We start from the raw sequence: 24298 nt of genomic DNA on the forward strand, positions 1-24298 counted from the left end.
ACTTTATACAGAAATCCTATTTCTGTATAAGGACAATTAACATTTATAATTGTCAGCAATGTGAAATCATTCCTTTTGAACAGGTCTGACTTGGGGGGGAAACTCCAAATAATAACAGTAAGTTTTTGTTGAAATATTGAAGGTTATTAATGTAGCAGCCACCTCTCTGGACTGTGAACTAAGCCAAAGCCCCACGCTGGCCGACACGGCGTGGCGTATACCATACTATGAGGCGCAGGAAGGGGGATGACGGGAAAAAAGAAAAAAGGGAAAAGAAAAAAAAAAGAGAGAAGAGTTATGTACTTGTAGCAGTGGGGCTACATATTTCTTCATTTCCAGCAATGTAAAACTAATTATCAAATGCTTCCTTGGTAGTAGGTCTGTCTCTCTTGGGTGGAAACTCCAACAACTATAGTGAGTTTTGTAGTGAAATATAGAATGTAATCAAGGTAAAGAGAAAATGAAGTGAAATTCATTAGTAATACAGTAGGGGGTGGGGGCGGGGGGTATAGTGGGGTTTTTGGTGGTGGAGTATGGGCACTGGTGAAGGGATGGGTGTTTGAATATTGTATAACTGAGACATAAACCTGAGAACTTTGTAACTTTCTACATGGTGATTTAATAAAAAGTTAAATAAAAAAAATAATAATCAGATTTCTAAAATGTCAAAAAAAAAGAATACATGTTTCCTTCTGCCTCTCATAAAAGTATCATCTAGAATATATTACTGCTGGATAGCCAAGTGATTGTATTAACTTTTGCTTTCCTTCTTAATGCTTCAGTCTTCATGCCAGTTTCTAGTTTTTCATTCTAGTTTTGAGAAGTGATTTTTTTGTTTTGTTTTGTTTTTTGGGTCACACCCAGCAATGCACAGGGGTTACTCCTGGTTCTACACTCAGGAATTACCCCTGGTGGTGCTCAGGGGACCATATGGGATGCTGGGATTCGAACCCGGGTCAGCCGCGTGCAAGGCAAATGCCCTACCCACTGTGCTATCGCTCCAGCCCCGATAATTTTTTATTACCCCAATAGTGGGCCCTGAGCATCCGAACCCATCAGGCCTGCAGCAACAGGCAGAACATAGTGGGAAATGGCCCCAGGATAAGGAAAACAAATCTAAATTCTTGGTTTTTGTTTTTCTAAGTTATTATTTGGCAGAATTAAAAGTTGATAGCCTTTCGTCAGGCACTTTTTTATTTTTGATTTTTGGATTTCTTCTAAGAAACCCTAAACTTCCTTAAAGTTTTCATGCTCTGGAATCTTGCTGAGAAGAATAAATAAAATATTTTTTTATTTTATGTATATTTTAATATATGTATGTTGTTTAATTTATATTATATATCCTATAATATCTTTAAATAATATTTAATATATTTTATCTATGTATTGGCATATCTATATATTACATAAACTATTTTTTTTAATTTTTTATTAGTTAATCACCGTGAGGTAGTTACAAACTTATTATGAACTTTCGCTTTTGTGTTTGCATTTCAGTCATACAGTGATCGTTTACCCATCCCCCTACCAGTGTTCCCAGCATTCTCCTCCACCATGTTCCCAGTATCCCTCCCACCACCTCACACCACCCCACCCTGCCTCTGCGGCAGAGCATTCCCTTTTGTTCTCTCTCTTTTGGGTGTTACAGTTTGCAATAGATGTATTACATAAATTTTTTAAAATAAATATTTTTAAAGGAAAAATGAAGAGTAGATGTGTGAAAACAGATTTGATAAAAAGATGATGTCTTTTAATTTTAAGAATCAAACAGCAGAACAAGTAAAATGTTTAGGATCAAAAGAAGATTGAGAGTGGCTATCATGAAAGAGGATGGACCTACAGATACAGACTTTAAGAAATTAATGTTCAATACAGGACATGCAAATGAATGCTAAGAAAGATGTGATGAGAGAATAGTTGACCTATGTCTAACTAAACTTTAGAGAACACCCAAGTTTATCATCTAGGGGAAAATGGGACTAATGAAAAGATCAAAATTTAAGAAACTCTAAATGTCTTATTATACTTGTAACTATAAAAAGTTTCAAGGAGTAGTATAGAGATAGTTCAGTACTAAGATGCACCTTTCTTTTTTTTTTTTTAATTCTTTTATTGATTCACCATGTGGAAAGTTACAAAGCTTTCAGGTTAAAGTCTCAGTTATACAATGCTCAAACACCCATCCCTTCACCAGTGCACATATTCCACCACCAAGAATCACGATATACCTCCCCCCTTCCCCCCACCTCCCCAGCCACCCACCCCGCATGTGTAACTGGTAAATTTCATTTTACTTTCACTTTACTTTGATTACATTCAATATTTAAACAAAAAAAATTCACTATTATTGATTTGGAGTTTCTCCCCCCTAAAGTCGATCTGCTGAAAAGAAAGCATTTAGTAATTTGTTTTCCATTGCTGAGAATGAAGAGATATGAGATCAGGAGGCCACACTAGCAGCAGCATAGTTTTGGATTTCTGTATTTTAGTAACTAAGTCCAGAGAAATGTCTGCCAGGAATCGCAACATTGTAAGCTTGTACCTCCAGCTACTTTATATTCCACATATGAGTGTGATCTTTCTATGTCTGTCTCTTTCTTTCTGACTCATTTCACTCAGCATGGTACTTTCCATGTTGATCCACTTATATGCAAATTTCATGACTTCATGTTTTCTGACAGCTATGTAGTATTCCATTGTGTAAGTATACCAGAGTTTCTTTAGCCAATCATCTGTTTTCGGGCACTCTGGTTTTTTCCATATTGTGGCTATTGTAAACAGAGCGGCAATGAACATGGAAATGCAGATTTCATCTGCATAAATATCCTTTCCCATTCTGTAGACTGTCTTTGTATTTTGGTCACTGTTTCTCTTGAGGTGCAGAAGCTTCTTAGTTTGAGATAGTCCCATTTATTTATCTCTGTTTTCACTTGCTTGGCCAGTGGCGTGTCAGCTTTGAAGATACCTTTGGCTACAATGTCGTGGAGGGTTTTGCCGACCTTGTCTTCAATGTACCTTAGGGATTCTGGTCTGATGTTGAGGTCTTTAATCCATTTTGATCTGATTTTTGTACATGGTGATAGATGGAGGTCTAAGCCCATTTTTTTGCATGTAGCCGTCCAGTTTTGCCAGCACAATTTGTTAAACATGCTTTCCTTGCTCCACTTCACATTTCTTGCTCCCTTATCAAAGATTAGATGATCATATATTTGGGGGTGTATGTCAGAGTATTCAAGATGCACCTTTCTTTCAAGTGTAAAGCCATGACTTCAGCCCACAATGGGCCAACATCTCTGAACCTGAGCCTGGTTGCTTTGATGTTTGAGCTGGCAGCTCTGCTGTCTGTCATCTCCGGTAGATTTGTGATGATTTCTGACCTCACCACAGCATATGTGTGTGAGCATGACAGCCATACTAGTGAGCACTGCAGCTGGAGTGTTAAGCACCACATCTAGAGACTATAACCCTGGAGGAGCATCACAAACAAGTGTCCGAGCAACTCCCAGTCATCACAACAGTATAAGCAAGGAAATAATAGAAGAGGCGTAGAAAATTTCTAAGAGAATTTATTGTGAAAATAATTTTTAGCAAATAAGCCTTAAGCAAAAAGTAAACTTTTTGGAAAATTATGAGATCTCAGCATGTAGAGAGGAAAACAAAGCAAAACCTGACTTTGAGGGTTTAGAAGTAAATTAAAAAAAAAAAAGTACTCATGAACCAGAGAGATAGTACAGTGATTAAGATGCACCCTTGCCTTGGGAAAAACCAGCCCTGGTTTGATCCCAGGTACTACAAGGTCCCCTAAACACTGTCAAGTGTGATTTCCAAGCACAGTGCCAGGTGTAGAATCAGGTATAGCACCGGAGATTATGGACCCAATTCCCTCACTCGCCTGCATACAAGAACAGTTGCCTGAGGACATTAAAGGCTAACTTAACACATTTTGGAGAGGATTCAAAAAGTGGAGTAAGTAATCTGCTTAGTGCAAATTCTTTTCTTTTCTGTGTTTGTCTTCAGGATGGCCCTCAGTGGCTGAAATTCCAGGAGAAAGCCCATAGATCATTTGGGGGAGGATTTTAGGTTGGGCCCACACTCAGGGGTTCTCAAATACTATTTGCAACTTGGTGCTAAGAAGTTGCCCTGACAGTTTGGAGGACCATACAGGAGCAGGGGTATAATTCAGCCCTTCTGCTTGCAATACATGTGCTGTATAGCTTTTTAGTTCTCAGACCCCCACAAATTACTCTGACTTGAAGAAGTAGAAAGAAAAGTGAATCCAGAATAACTATGTCATCAGAATATAAAGGAATTTGGTCCCAAAGGAGAGTGATCCCCGAAGTTTTTTTTTTTTAATTCAGTCTAAGACTGCGTCTGAGAACTCAAAAAGCTATACAGCACATGTATTGCAAGCAGAAGGGCTGAATTATACCCCTGGTCCTGTATGGTCCTCCAAACTGTCAGGGCAACTTCTTAGCACCAAGTTGCAAATAGCATTTGAGAACCCCTGAGTGTGGGCCCAATCTAAAATCTTCCCCCAAATGATCTATGGATTTCTTGATCCCATGGATGAGAGTAAGGAAAACAAAAGAAGTTTGCATATCAAGACTTACAGAATGAGGGGCCAGAGATATTGTACAGTGGCCTTCATGCAGCTTACCTGGGTTCAATCCTTAGCACCAGCCCACTCCATAGCCCCACCAGGAGTTAATATTCACAGTATTTGGGGTACATATAGTCCAGAATTACTCAACATATGGAAAAACTAGTAAAATTAATCCATTTTAAAAGAACAGATTTGGGCCAGTGAGATAGTACACAGGGTAGTGCATTTGCCTTGCACATGGCCCACCTGAGCTTAATCCTATATGGTCCCTCAGGCCCTGCCAGGAGTGATCCCTGAGCTCAGAGCCAAGAGTAAGCATCACCAGGTGTGGCCCAGAAACCAAAAAGGAAAGAATGAAGGGAAAAAGACCTTCGATGACCAGGTATTAAAGTTATCAAATGAGGATATATTTTTTAATTGTATTGAATCACCGTGAGATAGTTACAAGCTTTCATGCTTGGGTTACGATCACACAATGATCAAACACCCATCCCTACACCAGTGCACATTCCCCACTACCAGTATCGCCGGTATATCCCCTCTTTCCCATCCCCACCCCCCGCCTCCATGGCAGACAATATTCCCCATTCTCTCTCTACTCTTGGGCGACATCTCTACCTATATGTTCATTGCAGCACTGTTCACAATAGCCAAAATCTGGAAGCAACCCAAGTGCCCTGGAACAGATGACTCGTTAGAGGAACTTTGGTACATCTACACAATGGAATACTATGCAGCTGTTAGGAGAGATGAAGTCATGAAATTTGCTTATAAATGGATAGACATGGAGAGTGTCATGCTAAGTGAAATGAGTCAGAAAGAGAGGGACAGACATCGAAGGATTCACTCATTTGTGGGGTATAGAATAACTTCACATGAGGGTGACATCTAAAGACAGTAGATACAAGGGCCAGGAGGATTGCCCCATAGCTGGAAGCCTGCTTCATGAGTGGAGGGGAGAAGGCAGACACGGAATAGAGCAAAGATCACTACGAAAATGATGACTGGAGGAATCAGTCGAGATGGGAGAGGTGTGCCGAAAGTAGATAATAGAACAAACATGATGACCTCTCAGTGTCTGTGTTGCGAACGAGGATTTTAAATCTGCTGCTGTAACTGTGTCCATCCTCTGTAGGGAGATAGAGCTGGAGTTTTTGAGAAATACCTGTAAACTCCATTGTCATGCTTTATCATATTTAACTCTCAACAATAAGTTTGAGAAACATTTAAACTGAAAATTTAGTTACCAAATTATTATGAAATTGCTTCTATCCACAAGTAGGCTTATTTGGAAGAATTTTAGTTATTTGGGGGATAGAAATTTCTATATGGACAATTTTTAACATACAAAAAAAAACAGAGTTTTTTCTCAAGCAATATTTATTGTTCCACATAAGAGTAAAAGAGAGCTCGCTTTTCTCTTCTAAATGACTAATTCAATTAAGCATCATACAGAAATGAAATTAATTGCTGGTTTCATTCAGTTGCGTGAACAACTTAAAAATTAACTTTCTGGGTCTGGAAAGATAGCACGATGGGTAGGGCACTTGTCTTTCATGTAGCAGCCCTGGTTTGATCTGGAATGATCATGAGTTTAAAATTTTTATTTTATTTCCCTCCCCACTTTTATGAAGGTTAAATTGATAAAAATTGTGTATATTTACTATGTACAGCATTATATTTTTGAATATGTTTGTAGTTATTACCATCATTAAGCCTACATATGTGTGTTTTACTTCACATATACTTTGGGAGGATTGGTATTTGGGTCATACCCAGCAGTCCTTGGACTTAGGGGACCATCCAGTATCAGATGTTAAACCTGGGATCTATACATGCAAAACACCCATTCCAGCCCTTTGAGCCATCCCCCTGGTTCCCAGTTACTTTTACTATTGGGTTAAAATATTTCTCTATGAAACCCATTAAGCAAAGACTGAAAGGCTCGGGAAGGAAGAGAAGACCAGAGGAGACTTAAAGATGATACTGTGGGGGTTCTGAGGTGGGGTTGGGGATTAATAACTGTATATCAGTGCCATGAATTTCAATACTATTATAACTTCCTAAACTATAAGTGATAATAAGTGAATAAAATAATAGGGGAAATATTCTTATATGTTTATGTATATATGTTTTATGTATATCGCAGCTCATTGTACGTTTTCTGTGAATTAGGTTTTCTTTATTCATCCATTGATGAACACACAGAATGAAACCATGTCTTGGTTACTGTGATACATTTCTATTTTCTTTTCTTTTTTATTTCTTTTTGTGTTCAATCACAGTGAGATCACAGTTAAAGTTGTTCATTACTGGGTTTCAGCAACTGTCCAACACCTGTCCCTTCACCAGTGTCATTTCCCACCACCAGTGTCCCAAGTTTCCCTCCTACATCCTGCACTTTTCTTCTGCCTTTTCTGCTCCCTCTTCTTCTCCCACTCACTCCTCTCCCCTCCAGCCTTTTGGGTATTATGGTTTGCATTACAGATACTGAAAGATTATCATGTATATACCTTACATTGTACATCTACACAATGGAATACTATGCAGCTGTTAGGAAAAACGAAGTCATGAGATTTGCTTGTAAATGGATGGACATGGAAAGTTTCTTGCTGAATGAAGTGAATCAGGAGAGAGACAAATATAGAATGACTGCACTCATTTGTGGGATGTATGAGAGTAATACCCAAGGCTAGGAAAAATGGGGGCTAGGAGGACTAATCAGTGGTTGAAAACTTGTCACAAGTGTGTGAGGGGTAAATGGCAGTTAATGATAAAGAAGGGACCTGTATGACAATATAGTTAGAAATGATCACTTTGGATAAGAACTGAGTGTTGAAAGTACATTTCTGTTTTAAAATTATAAAAATGCTTCGACTTTTAGTATCAGATACTAAAAAGTTATAGCACTTCAACAAAAAGGCAGGTGCTAAGGAAAATACACATTTTTTTCCTTTGAGTTCTTGACATCTGACAGATCCTGGACTCTCAATACACAACATTTTCCATTATTTTTGCATTAAGAACAAAGTTGGTTTGGGACTAATAAAATACTGGATACATTTTTTGTTTTTCTCCTTAAATATTTCATTTTCAAAAACACTTGTACATGATCTTTTTTATACAATATTTATATATGAGAAGCTTGAATTGAATTATACTAAATTAAAGTGCTCCCAATTCACATAAGGAAAATTTTAAGGAATCATTTCACAGCATCTTCCAACTGTTTGAAATGGGTTTATCTTAATGATTTAGTTGAATGACTTACTAAGTGCCATAATGGAAGTGTAAATGAAAAGTACGACGTGTAAAACTCTTTTTCAGTATTCATTCCACAAGTTCGGCATTTCCAAACTAGTACTTGGAACCGTTTATAATGTTAAGTATTTTAAGTTTTAGTATCTCAAAATAAACTCATTTGTTGAATGATTTAGCGTTTAAAATCTAAAATAAATGTTCAAAGTTCCCTTGCTTTCTTATTTGAAGTTAGAGTAACTTGAACTTCCTACATGGGATCCTCTTGGATCCTATTTGAGAAAGAAAAAATATGTAAGTTTCCTCTTCTAATGTTTACTTACTTGCTGGGAAACTCATCAAACTCAGAGGTCTTCATTAAGATGCTTTAGCTTTAAAAATAAAGTCTGAGTTTGGGGGGTTGAGGAAATGTTAGAGTTGACCTTTCATTGACCTTACTAAACCTAAATCTTTGAAAAGCAAGTTCAGAAAAAATTGTCAGATTGTTAAAATAGCATTAGCATGCTACATCCATTCTAGAAAACTCTGTTTCAAAATGCCTTCCCCCATTTTTTTCTTCAATTAACATATTAAAAGTTTTCTTAGGATACTTGGAGATCTAAAATTTTTATATGGAATATAGTAACAGATCATTCGAGGCCGTGCAACCTCTTATAATCTAGTTCTCCCTCTCGAAGATCCTGGCAAGCACCAAGAGCATCCTGCCCACACGGCAGAGCCTGGCAAGTTCCCCGTGGTGTATTCGATATGCCAAAACCAGTAACAGTGATGGGTCTCATTCCCCTGACCCTGAAAGATCCTCCAGTGCAGCACCATTGGGAAAGATGAGTAAAGAGAGGCTGTTAAAATCTCAGGGCTAGGACGAATGGAGACGTTACTGGCGCCTGCTCAAGCAAATCGATGATCAGTGGGATGACAGTGATACAGTGATAGTAACAGATGTACTTGGTGTGAATAATAGAGAATACAGTTCATTGCTTAGTACAATAAACTTTATTAATGTAAGTTAGTACAAGAAGTCATACTATTCAATGAAAGCCATAGTAGCATTGCTAAAGATCTTTCTTTAAGTACTTAGGGAAATTCCCAGTAAGGGAGCCACCCCACCCCAGCCCCCCACACTTTTGCAAGGTATCATTTCCAAATAAATTTACCTATGTCATTTATCCAAGCTAAATATCTAAACATCACAGAAGTTAAGTTTACCAAAGCAAAGTTTATCGTTCTTTTCCCCCACCTTCTATTGCCCACTGCTCGACTAGGTTTTTTAATATCTTTAATGTCAAAAAGCATGTTTTTTTGTAGCTTATGTCAAAAATTAATGCTTTGAAATTGGGTATTATTCTTTATTGCTTTCCTTTTCAAACTAAAATTATAAGGTAATTTTTAGTCTTTCCTTATTTCTACATTTTTTCATGTTGAGAATTCTAGTAGTAAATTTTTAAGGAGTTAAATCTTTCTGTCTAGTCACTTATGATTTGTTGAGCATATTCTCAGATGTTTTTGTACTCTTAATATTGCTTCTTCTCTAGTTTTGTTTAGTAGATTTAACATAGTTTGTACAAAGATTCTTGGGGCCAGAGAGATAGTACAGTATGTAGGGTGCTTGTCTTGGATATCACTGACCTGGCATCCCATATGAGCACGTAAGTAATTCCTGAGTGCAGGAGTAACCCCTAAGCACTGCCAGGTGCAGCCCAAAAATCAAAATTAATTAAATATTTTTAATCTTGGAGAATACTTATTGGTTGACTAAAATTAAAGTGTTCCCGTTCTCCATAGTCCATAAAAAAAATCCATTGAGTGTTCTAATTACACATAACAACAGTAGAACCTTACTACCAATTTTATAAACAAAATGTGAATGTAAAAATGTCTTCTGATGTAAATACTTTATAAAACTTAATAATGCAGTTTAAATCCAGAAGACGACCTAAAAACCTGTCAGATGAAAGTATATAGCAGCAAATTATTTTACCTCAATCTGACCATGCAAAATAGCAGTTGTTTGGGTGCAATATCTTTATTTTATGAATCACTACTAAGTAATACTCTATTTTAGAAATGTGAAGAGTGAGAGTGAGAGAGAGAAGAAAAGTGCCTGCTATAGAGGCTGAGATGGGGGAAAAAGGGGGAACTGGGGATATTGGTTGTGGGAAGTGTACATTGGTGAAGGGACTGGTGTTGGAACATTACATGGCTGAAACCCAATTATGAACAACTTTGTAACATATTACCGTGATTCAATTAAAACAAATTTAAAGAAATGTAAAGCAGCCAGTTGGTATTTATAAAAACGGGTTGGGAGTGGGAAATAATAAACTAAAATGGAGAAAACGATGAAGTTAAAGGAAAATAAACTGGAACCAAATCCTTACTTAATAAGATTCCTAGGATTGCCCCATAGCTGGAAGCCTGCTTCATGAGCGGAGAGGAGAAGGCAGATGGAATAGAGAAGGGATCACTAAGAAAAAGATGGCTGGAGGAATCAGTCGGGATAGGAGATGTGTGCCAAAAATAGATAAATGAACCAAACATGATGACCTCTCAGTGTCTGTGTTGCAAGCCATAATGCCCCAAGTAGAGAAGAGTATGGGGAATATTGTCTGCCTTAGAGGCAGGGGGAGGGTGGGATAGGGGAGGTATACCAGGGATATTGGTGGTAGGGAATGTGCACTGGTGGAGGGATTGGTGTTTGATCATTGTGTGATTGTGACCCAAACATGAAAGCTTGTAACTATCTCACTGTGATTCAATAAAATTTAACAAATAAGATTCCTAAAAAAGTTGAAACTTTTGAAAAGCAAAATTAAGCAGATATGTACTCTGATAAGCCTCATAATGAGGTAAAAGTCACATATTTTAGTAATAGCTACACTGACCTTAATTGAATAAAATCAAAAAGGTCTAAGTAGAGTTGATTTGAATTTGAACTTAAGACCATTTCAATTTTGGCCAAATTATAGTTAATGAGTATACAATTATTAGAAGTCATATGTTTAAAGTCATCAGTTTATATCTTTAGTAGTTATACAAAGTTTTCTTGCTTTCATTAGAGACTTTTAAAGAATCTAAATGTTACTGTTACATTTTATTTAAATAGCAGAATAAATGTAATACCAGTATAAACCACAGGGTGGGAGTGAAAGGTAAGAACTGTGCTGAAGCAGCTGAAATATATAATTACTGTAAAATGCTTATAATGCTAAGGATTCGTCACTTGATTTTTTTTAATTCCGCTAATTCTGCTATAATCCTCAATAAAGAATTTATTAAAAAAATTAAAAGCAGGCCAAAGAGATGGAGCATATGCTTTGCATGTGAAAGCCCGGATTTGATCCCTGGCACCACATGGTTCCTTAAGCTACATATAGCTCCTGAGCACTGCCTAACGTAACCCCAAAAAGTCATAAAATAATAAAATATTAAAAAACATAAAAATAGTAAAGTGGGCTGGATAGGTAGTTTAGTGTGCTAGAGCATATGTTTTGCATGCAGAAGGACTGGCTTCAGATCCCAGCACCATTTATTCAAGTACAGCCAGGAGTGACCCCCAGTACAGCTAGGTAGACCGAAAATCAAAAATAATAATTAAAACATGAATTTAAATGTATAGACCAATAATAGAAGAATAAGATTTTTCCCTCTGAAGTTTCAGGTCATATCAGATATTTGGCAATCTGAGTATCAATTTTAGTCAACATTGAATTTGAGGAAATTCCTTAAATTAAGAGTGTGAAATAGCAATTCGTAAAGTTTTAAGAGATACTGCCTGCCTCTCCCTAGTTTTCTGCCATTATTTTTCTTTTTCCCTGATTATTCTCTTTGAAGAAAAATAAAGTATACATTTTATATATGTGTAAATAAGAAAAGGTTAATTTTTTCTTTATGCTTTCTATTAACCCATTCTCATTGAGTTTAGAAGCAATTTAAAGTGATAATCATTTTATATCTTTAAGGTAAGAAGACAAGAGGTTTCTTCTCCTAGAAAAGAAACTTCACCCAGGAGTTTTCCCTTATTCCATGAGAGGTAGCTTTATATCCTTTTTTTGCCAACTCTTAAAACTGTAATTGAAATACATTTTTATATATTTTAAATTGTTAGTGAGTAGAAGAAAATAACAGCCTTTTAGAATTAGAGGGCTATTCAAGATTTCTTCATATTAAAATGACATTTTAAATAAATCATATTCTTAATAACAAAGATGGATCTAAACACAGAATTCTCTAAAGCTCTGATATTCAATATCATTGTAGCTGTGTTGGTTTGTATGGATGAATCTTAGTACAATCCTTATCAAATTTACAAATGTTCCATTTTCTTCTCTTGAGGGTACTTGCAAATAACAATAAGATGAAATTTTTAATGTGAGAGATAGCCATTATTAATGTTATATATGAGTAAAAGATATGCTTATTTTCGCTATATTTATTTGTTAGCACTTTCATCTCTGTTTCATGCAAAACTCTCCAAACATCAGAATTATGTTCAAGAGCATTTTGTTGGAATTTAAAGTAATTATTTTTAACTTTAACCTTTCAATAATTGTTTTGTGCTATATAACAGTATTGGTAGTCACAATTTTAAAAATATTTGAAGATATAGTCTTATATGATAAATTATTTATTTTTAGGGGTTGTATAGAGAAGACTTTCTGGGATCTGAAAGAAGAATTTCACAGAATATGCAGACTAGCAAAAGCACAAAAAGATCACTTAAGCAAACTTAATATCCCAGATACCACAGCTGGTAAGGCCTAATTAAATGTACAGTGATATTCATTTTATTGCTAGAAATTTATCTCAATCATAAATGTATTTTTACATATTAAGGTTTGGTGGTTTGCGCCTCCTATCACTTACTATGGGTAAGTACTATTTAAGTTCTATAATTCATTACATTACAGAATTGTTGGCTTTTTCTCATGAAAAAGCCAACATGAGATTGAAGGGAATAATTACTAATCTTCATGAAAATTTGGCACTATGAGATTGAATGGAATAATTACTAATCTTCATGAAAATTTGAACATTGGAAAAATTCAAAATAAGTACAATATATACCTTTCAAAGTCTTCCATCACTCTTTAAGACTTATTAAACATTAATTTGCATTTAGTAAACAACCTTGAAGCCATACTACCAGATATGAACTAAGTAAAATAATAACATTAAGTTTGTTTTTAACTATCAGTAGGTTCTTGCAATTTGGGTCAAGAAATAAACATTTCACATTTCATGAGGCCAGTTTTATTGTAGGCACACAGTACAAATTTAGTATAAAATATAAATACATACATATGTGTTGCAGTGTGTTTTGTAAAAGCTCCACTCTTCCTTCAAACCCCAGACTGGCTTCCTGGTATTGGCTTCCTAAATTTTGATGATATGAATAGCAAAATAACAAGGTTTGAAGCTAACTACCAGGCATTCTGTAAACAAAGGGAAGGTAAACTGATCATTTATAATAATAACTTCTCTTTTACCCTTGTGATTCAAGATATTCTGCATATAATTCCCAAGAGATGTGATTTACAGTTTTCACTCTGAAAGATGTTGCAGCAGTGCTGACTAGCACCCCTTTATAATTAAGGATCACTTTCCATTTCTTACAGCTTTTAAATCCAAGCTATTTAAAAATCATTTTATAGTGCAAGTTTACTTTTTGCTTACTGTTGCCATTTTGTTTTCAGAAAAGGTACAGAATGAAGAAACAAGCTTTATATTTTAATTCTCCTTCCTTCTGCTTGTCTTCCTAAAAGAATTTCATTTCCCAGCTTAACTTTTATCATTTTCATGAGAAATTGACCTTTTGTATAGACTAAAGACATTTAAGGTACTTCTCAAGTAAAAGAATTGTTTTTTTTTAATATATTAGCCATAAGATATGGCACCTAGAATTCATAAACATGCATTTTTTGAACATTAGCATCTTATCAAAACATTGTAATGGTGATATATTCATTGTTACACAGAGAACCTTTCCCATTATCAATAGCATAATACTTTGACCATTTTTAAATTGCATAGGTCTTAATCTGAATGTGTATCTGTCAAGTAGAGCACTGAGTGTTTAACTCAATTTCTTCCTCACAAAAATTGCTTCCTAACATTCTTCTTCTTCTTTATATTAAATGCATTATAAATAATACATTTTTCAGATATTTTAGTTTTGTCGTGCAGTAGTTTCCAGTCAAGGTTTTATAGGTGCAAACAGAAACCAGAATACCAAACTTCTGACAAAAAGAGAAAAAAAGAAAGTATTTTGGAAAAGAAATACCTATTCAGCTTTGGGTTTACACTACACTGAATTAAAAATAGGAACTGTTTCATGTGTGATTTGCATAGTATATTCATAAAATAGATTTTATTACTTTTACTTTTTGTTTCAATTTGAGGCTGTTTTTAAATAAATGTAATTCATAAAACTTGCTGAGTTAGTAGAATTGTATGTTTCTCTTTTATTACGTTTTCCTTCTCATCCACATATGGCAACATTCTTGAGAGAAGATAAATATTAAAATGTATGGTTGAGCAAATTGAATTCATAAGAAATACTACTCGATCCATAAAGTCCTATTTTAGTGGCACTTCCAAGCCCAAAATATATGAGTAAATGTTACAATCATAAGATCTTTTTATCATTAAGCCTGCTAATTAAACTGAGAAATACTCTAAATAGGTAATCTGTACTACAATTTAAAAATCTACAGTTTTTCTCATTTTACTTTTTCCTTACTAAAAATAAGTGTTCTTGGAGCCAGAGAAATAGTACAGTGGGTAGAATGTTTGCCTTACACATAGCTTACCCAAACTCAATCCCCAATACCACTGGGTGTGGTCCCTAGGCCCAAGTAGGAGTAAGCACTGAGCACTACTGTGGGTGACCCAAACTCTCCCACGTCCCCCAAGAAAAAGTGTTCTTGAAAGAAACAAAAGAGAAAAGTCATTTGCTCACCTAATTTTATTTCTTGATACTGTTTCAATTACAAGTGTTTTCTTGAACCTCATTTGTGTTTTTGGTTTTCTGAGTTTAAATTTCTCGTGGCTTTAGGAATCTTAGATTTGATTTTTTTTTTAATTTTATAGCTAATAACTCACTGAGCAGATTAATTCAGAAGGTTTTTTTAATGTAGTTGAGGTATGCCAGCTAACTATACCAAAAGAAAATATTTTATTACAACTCTGGTTTTTTTCAAGTTTTCTTTACAAGAGGAATAGAGGAACTTAGAAAAGAAATTCAGAGCACATCTCTGTCATTTGGGGACTTCTCTATGTATAGAAACCAGGATGTTCAGTTGAACATAATGGTTCAGAGCACTAATTCTGGAGTTAAGTTGCCAAGGTTCTATTGCCAGAATTGCAACTCATTCATAAGCTGTATAGCCTTGGAATAAATTTCAACTTCTCACATGTAAAGCGATGATAACATTATGCCTATCACAGGATTATTTTGAGTATTAAATGAATTAATGAACATACAGTTATAACAAAGCAAAGCATGTAAACAGCTAATTTAGTAGTAATACTTATCAACAGATTTTTCAATGTTCATCTTGTTCTCTGTGAGAAGATCATTTTGGTAAGTGTTTCTTTCTCATGTGTAACAGTTTGGTTACCTCAACAGTGTTTTCCTGATTTGCTATTTGCACTTAGCAAGTGTACCCTATAAAGAAACTACTTAGGCCAGAGAGAATACAGTGGGTAGTTAGGATGTTTCATACTGCACAGGGCCAACTCGGGTTCAGTTCCTGCCATTGCATAAGGTCTCCCAAGCACCAGGACCAGGAGTGACCCCAGAGCACAGAGCCAGGAGTACGCCCTGAGCACTGACTGGGTACAGCCCAAAAAACAAAAAAAATAAAAGAAAAAGGAAATGACTATTTTCCAAGATTTCCAGTCACTCTTAAGTTACCAAGATGATTATTTGAGGGTTTGCAGACATTAATAACCTCACGAGGGCAAAAAAACAATTCTGCTTAACAGTTAAGCTTGAATTCAATTACTATATTACTTTGAGTCCCAAAATAGCTGGTAAATATAAATTATCATACTATTATCATACTACGGCTCTGTGGGTAAGAGGATACAGATTTATATAAAAGGCATATATTAAGGAATACTGTGTGGTAGGTACTGGGCAAGATACTGTAGTAAGTCAAAAACAAAGTATAGCTTAGGGCCTCAAGAAAGTTACTTTAGGACCCAAAGGAATAGGTCAGGGGCATAGACCACCTTTCACTTCCAAATATCTTAAAACGTTTGCAAGGTTAAATCACTGATGTACCACTGCACTGAGCTTGTGCAATGATACTCTTAGTGATCCCTAGCACCACAAACATAGAAATTTATTTTTTAAAGATGTGCAAGTGTCGTGCGCAAGAAGTATGACCTGGTAAATAAAACAAAGACCCCCCAGCAAGTACCACAACTAGAACGTGTGTGCCTCAACTAAGAGTGTGAGCCCCTGTGAACACTGACAGATACCACAAATAAAGGAGTGCAAACCTTAGGAGTGTGCTAGGTATGCAACACCACAACCCGATGTGCAACGCTCTACAAGCACCACAACCACATGTGTGTGCAGCAGCAACCAAGTTGGGAGATTCAGAAAAAGAGCTGGGGGGAGGGGCACCATCCCTGGCAGTGACCAGGGCTTACTCCTGGCTCTGCTTGGGGATCACTAGTGGATCAGAGGACCATATGAGGTGCTGGGAATCAAACCCAGGTTAATCACATGCAAGGCAAATACTGTACCTACCATATTATTGCTCTTGCCCCAAGAGACCTACTTTCACTGAAGAAAGATCGGTTTCCAATAAGTATAGTGAGAGTATTTAGTTTTCTAAGCATGTAAGTGTCCTGCCTGAACTGGTCTTGGGGAGCCAGAAAAACAAACGTCAAAGCAAGTGATGGAAAACAATAAATTACACAAAGGGAGATTTCAGATAGTCTGTAGAATATGTCCAAAGGCTCAAAGATGAGATCTTGGCTATTTTGCAGAACCATGCAAAGATTTTTATAGCTGCCGTCAGGGGTGAAACAGGTATGTTGAAAGAGGAGAGATTGGAATGGTGACCTGGGTCAAATCATGAACAGTTGTATATTCCTTTTCTGAGGACTGAGGGCCTTAGCAAAGGAAGATGACAGAATTTATATTTGAGAAGAACTAAATTAGTGGGTAACAAAACTAAATGAGTAAGAAATGCCCTGGGTCTGAGATAAATGTAATAGCAGAAAACAGTTCAGTGGACAGAGAGATAGTTCAGGGCTTAAGGTGTTTGCCTTGCATGTGGCTGACCCAGTTTAACCCACAGCACTACATACGGTTCCCCAAGCACAAAACCAGAGTAGACCCTGGGCATTACCACATGTGACCCCAAAAACACAAAGAAAGAAAACAGTTCAAAGACTGTTGTAATAATCCAGTAAGAGAAGACGATGTAAGAGACATAGCTCAAAGGGTTGGACTGTGTGGTCTGTGAACAGGAGGCCTACATTTAGGTCTACATTAGAACAGGAGGCCCAGCAACCGTACCAGGTGGTCTCCCACACACCTCTGGAGTTGGCCTCAAAACGAAAAGGTGGAGAGAAGATGGTACGAAATAAAAATTTAAAAAATTTTAAATGACAGTTGGTATATAATAGGGTGAGCCCACTTAATGCTTATACCTGCTGCATCCAGTACTGTGCACGGTTAGTTGCACAATGCTACAGTTATGTCCAAAAGAAAATATCCTGGCACAGGAAAGATAGTCCCTGGAAGGTTAAGACACTTCACCTTCCACTTGGCTAACCCCTGTTCAATCCCTGACACCACATATGGTCCCCTAAGCATTACCAAGAGTGACTGCTAAGCACGGAACCAGGAGAAAACCCTGAGTACCACCATGTCTGGCCCAAAAACCAGAAAAAAGAAACAAAAAATTGTGTCAAAATGTGCTGTGGCAATGATAAAAAGGTAACAAGGACTACAGTAGGTCAGAAGGGAAAGGAGCTGTCATTTGTTAAATGTCTATTAACCTAAATACTCACTGTACAGAATACTCTTCTCTGCCACCATCATATGTAAAGTTTCTATTTATGAATATAAAACTTCATTGATAACTACTTTTTCAAAGTGCTGAGGGAATTGATGCTTTTTTTTACCATTTAACAAAAATGCACACACTACCATCTTCCCTGACTTCTTGAAGTAACATTGTGGAATATAATTTAGCTTTTTCTGACATCTTGCAATCATCAACATGAAGAGTGCTTTGGCTATTTTGATGGAACTCTTTGGCGGGAAGGGGGTGTCTCTTTTCTTTTTTTTAGTGTGTTTTTTTAATCATTATTACTGAGAAATATAACCTCTGTCAGCCTTATGTTAAATTGAACTGTTTGGGTGTTTACAACTGCTTTTCTTGTTTTTCTTGTCTCAAGTTTTTTCAGCTCCTGATGTTTTTCTGATCTTGTCTGCCTTCTATATCTCATATCTGTGTCTTCTACTTTTCTGCTTCTAACCAACACTGAGCTAGGGAAGTATTAGGCTTATCCATAATAAATCTGAAATAAGAATAAGAAAATGTCACAGTTGTATGAGCCTTATGGCTCCATTTTGGACTCTTCATAATTCTTTTTTGCTTACTTTTTATCTTTTCCCTGTAATCTAGAAAGCTGAATTTTTTGTGTAAGTGGTTTCTATATAATGGGATTACAAAGGCGCCAGTATCTATCTATTATCTTGAGAGGCCTTCTTGAAAAGTATTTGTATAAGATGAGAAAATCATAAATTCATTCAGTTTTTCAAAATACTCATCCCAAAATTTCTTCCCTCTATGCCACCAATGTTTCCTTTCTCCCCAACCCAGCCCCACCACCACCTCTTCTTGACATGAGTTATTGAGAGTAGACAGTGGCTAATTTGATTTGCTTTGTCACAATGTGCTATTAGGGGAAATAAATAACCCAACTCGTATAGATTTGTAACCTGTTACATATAACATACCCACACACACATATATATATATTCCATTTAACAACTTATTTGTCTAAGCAAGCTCACAGTTGCAGCTTCCATTACTGACAAAATGTTTAAATGTATACACTACAAGCAAATGTTTTTAAGTGTAGAACAGTATAACTGTGAACAAGATGCAAAGCATACAGCAGAAGACCTAGGAACAGGCAAAGTAGTTAAATTGTGACTAATAAGCTGTGTTCCATTTCACCCCAGGAGACTTCTAATATTCCTGTGTAAATGGTAATAAATATTAAAAATCCCACTTATCTTCAGTTGCTATAAAAATAGAAAAAATATATTAGTTTTTCCAAAACTGATTGAACATTCAGATTTTTAAGAATGATTTAATGTGATTCTTTTCCTTTTGTGTTCTTTTCCCTGCAGAAACACAGTGCTCTGTGCCTATACAGTGTACCGATAAAACAGATAAACAAGAAGCTCTGTTTAAGCCTCAGGCTAAAGATGATATAAATAGAGGTGCGCCATGTATCACATCTGTCACACCAAGAGGACTAGGTGGAGATGAGGAAGAAACCTCTTTTGAATCACTTTCGAAATTCAATGTCAAGTTTCCACCTATGGACAGTGAATCTGCTTTCTTACATAGCACTCCAGAAAGACACAACGTCCTTGTTCCTGCCACATCCGCCCTTATTCCTTCCACATCCGAGTTAGCATGCCAGGATAAATATAATGTGCAGCTCAGAGACAACCCCAGAAACTTTGTTAAAGCAGAAGAAACTTTATTTAAAATTCCAGGAATCGACCCCATAGCTTCAGCGATACAAAACCTTAAAACAACTGACAAAACAAAACCACCTAATCTTGTAAACACTTGCGTCAGGACAACTCCGGATAGAGCCTGTTTGCCACCTGGAGACCATAATGCATTATATATAAATACATTCCCACTTCAGGACCCATCTAGTGCTTCTTTTCCTTCACTTGATTCCCCAGGAAAAGCTATCCGAGGACCACAGCAGGTAACTGTTTTGCATTAGCAAATATATTATGTGTGAACACACATTTGCCATACATCCACTGATATGCTTCTCTTTCAGGTTATCAAACATCCTTTTTAAACTTAATAATTAGCCAAAGTTTAGGCATTCAATAAGAAACCCAAGCCTTATAATAATATAAAATTACAGAAGATAAATAGTTTATAAGTATTAGTAAAGCTCTATTATAAAGTACCTTAAAATTTATGGTATATTTTAAGCTATACATAAGCCTTATCAATATCAAATACTTGTTATATAAAGCTTTTTAATCAGCATCAGTATACAATAGGATTATTTTTTAAATTAATACTGTAAAATGTCAGTTTATATGAAAAAGTTTGTATATTCATCTTTTCAAGACTGATTTTTCATGAGCAAATTACATTCTACATCCTTTTTATCAGAATACGTGAACTGTCTTTCAATTAGTATTTTCCATCACATTCTTAATTACATATTACATAGATGTTTGTTTGTTTTAATCAGGAATTAAATATGCAACCAGTGTATTTTTAAAATAGTTTCTACATATGTGTGATATTTTTAATCAAATACGTTAATGTTTATAAAGCTGAATAACTACTTACAGCCTTCCTATCAACTGCTGTGGCCCCTTTTATTCAGGTTTTATCACGAAATGTTTTTTATAGTTATTTAAAATAATGTCTACATGCAAACATATTATGTCATTTTTAGAATAAAGAGAGGCTTATGAAAATACAGATTGATGTAAATGTCTTCCATGACTTATTTGATTTCTTTTTCTCTTGAAATTTAAAGGCCAACAACTTGTTGGTTTTATAAGTACTCTCATAAGTTATAGACTTTTAAATTAAGGATACTAGGACCTACTAAGCATGCTAAGGAGGCAGTAGTCAAGCTGTGGTATAATTTAGTAATGGGGAAAACTAGGCATCTCTGACAATAAGCTTTAATTATAAACTCACTTATGATCTTATTGTACCCTATTTCACATCATAGTCTCAGTTATAGTTACCACGAAATGAAACAAATTAAACAATTTCATTTATTACAAGTAGAATTCCTGGGGAGCTGTGAAGTGCATCAGTTCTAATGCTTGTTACTTTTTTCTCCATTACATCTCTTGCATGTTCTTTTTTTACTAGTTAGTCTGTGCATTCATGTTTCAGTAGATGGCACCCTGCATTGTGCATTTGCTTTCTATGCTACAGCAAGGGAAACAGCTGGTATGTGATTACAACTTGATGGAAAAGTATTCAGCTTAAAAAATGCAGAAGAATTGGTGTTGAGCTGTCACAAGACATGGGGCATAAGGTTAGATAATTGATATTTTGGCAGAAAAAGCAAAGAAATTAGTTTGTTTTGAAGGCCATGTTACAGTTCAAGATTGGAAAATATTTCTTAAGACGAATTCTCAAAAACAATTGTATTAATAAAACAAGTCTGATAAATACAAAATACTTGAGTTAAAGAGAAGTAAAATTTTTATTACGTACTTCAGACTTTTACTTTATATCAGTCATTATTAATCATTTGCTCCCTTTATAGTACATTAAGCTATCAATAAAATCTTAAAGTATATTTGCTTATTTTTGCTCTTTGTCAGTTTTTCCATCCTGTTTTTGCTGAGTCAGTGACTGGGAACTTAAATGAATTCAATGAAGAGATCAAATATGAACTAATATCTCCTACAATCTAGGATAAATGTGAACATTGAAGATAAATTAGCAAAATATTGACTCACCAAATTTAGAATCTAGATTGTTTCTGTTTTTTACTGTTGTGCAGATCTTAATAAGAATTATTTTGAACATCAGAATATTATTTTTATATTCACTTGCATTAGAGTGGTCCATGTTAATGAATGTACTTTTTTGATAACCTACAGACTGTACAGTTTAAATTTACTTATCTAAATTTTTACTTATATGTTATTTTCATTAAGATAGTTTTTTAAAAAATATTTTACCCAAGATTTTAAAATATTTCTTTTAAGTAGTAGTATTATTCGTGATAGGAATACTGCCTGTTCACAAAAGAAAGTTGAGCCAGTGTTATCAGAAGCTTTCTGAAATAACTGATAATGAATGTATCTTATTACCTAGACAAGACTTTATTTATATCCACTGTACACAGCTGTCTAGTATAATGTTCATAAGACAGCGATGTCCTGAAACTCAGTACTTCAATTAGTAATACACCTTTTATGTAAAAGATTGGTTAAATAAAATGAAAGAAAGGAATGAAAACTAACACTGTATCAGGTATGAGACTATGCTGTTACTTTTATGAGCATATTAGTAATGGCAGTACAAAAAGTCTCTTTAAATTGACTTTTTGAGTTGATCTTCCTTTTAAAAAGACAGAATTTAGCTACATCAAGGCACTTACCTATGTCAAAGTAGGAAAGAATTTAAACAGTTTGCTCACAATGTTTCAGTAAAATAACGCATCGTAAGTAGTGAACATTTATTGAGCATTTGTATTAAATGTATTTCTTGCTCTTTTGGATGTGTATGTGATTTTTAAATAAATACAGTTATTTGAAGATATTTTTTTGCTACTTATAATAGAGGTAGGTCTGCTACTGTATTGTGATTTTCCATAATTTTCTAATTAGATAGCTATTGACTGACTTCATTTTATCAGGCCCAGACAAAGCAATAAACAGCAGCAGCAAAATAGTCAAAAGCATGCATTCAATGTTTGATCTTGTTGGATGATTAAGTACTTGGGATTTTAAAAAAAAAATGGTCAATAGAAATTGAATACTTTAAAAAGAAGAAAATTACCTTTTAAAAATCAAAATGCCAGAGATGTGGCCCAGCATAAAGTGGGCATAAAATGTATGCATGACGCCCTGGGTTTGATCCCAGTTCTGCTAAATATTTTATTCCTATATAATTTATTCATGTGTATTATATATTTAAATAGTAAAATTGAGATTAAATGATTAAAATGCTTATACTTGTCCTGTTTCATACACTAAGTTTAAGGTCTTATGATTTAAGTTTCTGTTTTAAATTAGAAAAAACATAATTGGATTTTTAAAGACTTTTAGTTGTTTCAATACTACTGCCATTGTGATAACAGATATTAAAATCTTCTGGTATTAAAACCGGTTCTTAAATATGTATAGGTAAAAGAACATGAGTGTGTATTTTAAGTGGCTTTTAATCAAAGGTTATTTGTGCCCTTTTTGTGAGAGAAAGTCATGTCCTCCTGCTAAGTGGAAAGGCAATTTGCGTTCAAATTAATGAATTTCATATATTTGCATATAATCCATTCTAAAAATTGAATTTGAAATGTGCAGGTTGATTTTTACATGCAAATAACAAAAGTTGTTCTTATTTACTTTTTTCTTGCAGCCTGTTTGGAAGCCCTTTCCTAGTGAAGACAGTGACTTACTTGTATTAAATGGCATAGCCTCAGAACTGGATATACCTCGACACTGTGAATTCTGTCAAGCAGTTTTCCCACCATCTATTACCAGGACAGATTTCCTCCGGCATCTTAATACACACTTTAATGGGGAGGCCTAAGAGACATTTAAGAATAGACATAACAGGTTTTGTATGATGATTTTGAGTTTGAAATGCAGCATTACAAACGTTAAATATCATTTATTAAAAAATCTAGTGTCACAGGTATTTCAATAACTGTATCTAAACTTATTTTGTAACTTTCTTTTGAAATATCACTTTGTACAGAACTATAATTCATCCTATTCATGTTATATTGTTTATTACCATAATTCAAGATGATATGTGATTTATGGAATTGCATAATCATAGTTTTTATTTATTTCATGTATCTAAGCTTATTGCTTAGATTTCTAGTTAGATCTATTGAATTCATTAATGAAAAATGTTTATAGGGATTTCTACATTTGTTTTCATTTAGAAAATTATTTATGCTACAGGTAATACTTTTTTTGAATGAACTAGCCTAATGGAGAAGAGGAGACAAAATAAATATCTTAACCCAACCTAGGATATTTGTTGCCCAGTGAATAAATTACTGCTAGAATTGTTTAATACTTTAGGCTGTTTTTTTTAATGATACACATATTTTTCACTTTTACTATGTACATAACTTTGGGATGCATTAAAATATTAAAAGTTACTTATGTTGTGAGCATTATTGTTTTTCCTTAGTTTTTTAAAAAAGGAAATAATTCATAACTGGGGAAAGTTCTTAAAATTTGTGTTTTCTTTCCAGTAATTTGGTGGAGTAATAATACCAGATTGGGTGATATTCCATTGCTAGCAATGGATCATTCTTAATTTTTTAGTTATTTTTGAAATCAAACTTGCCAAAGAGACATGTTTGTATTTATTAGGAGCAAATTTAAGTTGCAAAAAAACTATCCATATTTATACTAGAAATGTTGGCATTCTTGAGAAATTTGTTCTTAGCAACCTAGTTGGTAGTCACTGGAAGATA

General features: G+C 35.0%; 1 protein-coding gene across 5 annotated transcripts in view; it reads left to right on the forward strand.

Moving 5' to 3' along the window:
• TANK (TRAF family member associated NFKB activator) overlaps positions 1-23967 on the forward strand; it is a 92282-nt gene extending 68315 nt beyond the window's left edge. For 4 of the 5 annotated variants that reach the window (XM_055122107.1, XM_055122108.1, XM_004608100.2 and 1 more), the window contains 4 exons: positions 11821-11891; positions 12496-12611; positions 19251-19849; positions 23221-23967. In XM_055122107.1, coding sequence (XP_054978082.1) covers positions 11821-11891; positions 12496-12611; positions 19251-19849; positions 23221-23394 — 960 coding nt within the window. In that variant the 3' untranslated portion in view covers positions 23395-23967. Of the gene's footprint in view, positions 1-11820; positions 11892-12495; positions 12612-19250; positions 19850-23220 lie in introns of those variants that run through there. The other variant, XM_055122109.1, reaches the window with a different exon arrangement.
• The last annotated feature ends 331 nt before the right edge of the window (positions 23968-24298 follow it).

This window comes from Sorex araneus, chromosome X (genome assembly GCF_027595985.1).
Source record: "Sorex araneus isolate mSorAra2 chromosome X, mSorAra2.pri, whole genome shotgun sequence".
Lineage (NCBI taxonomy): Eukaryota > Metazoa > Chordata > Mammalia > Eulipotyphla > Soricidae > Sorex > Sorex araneus.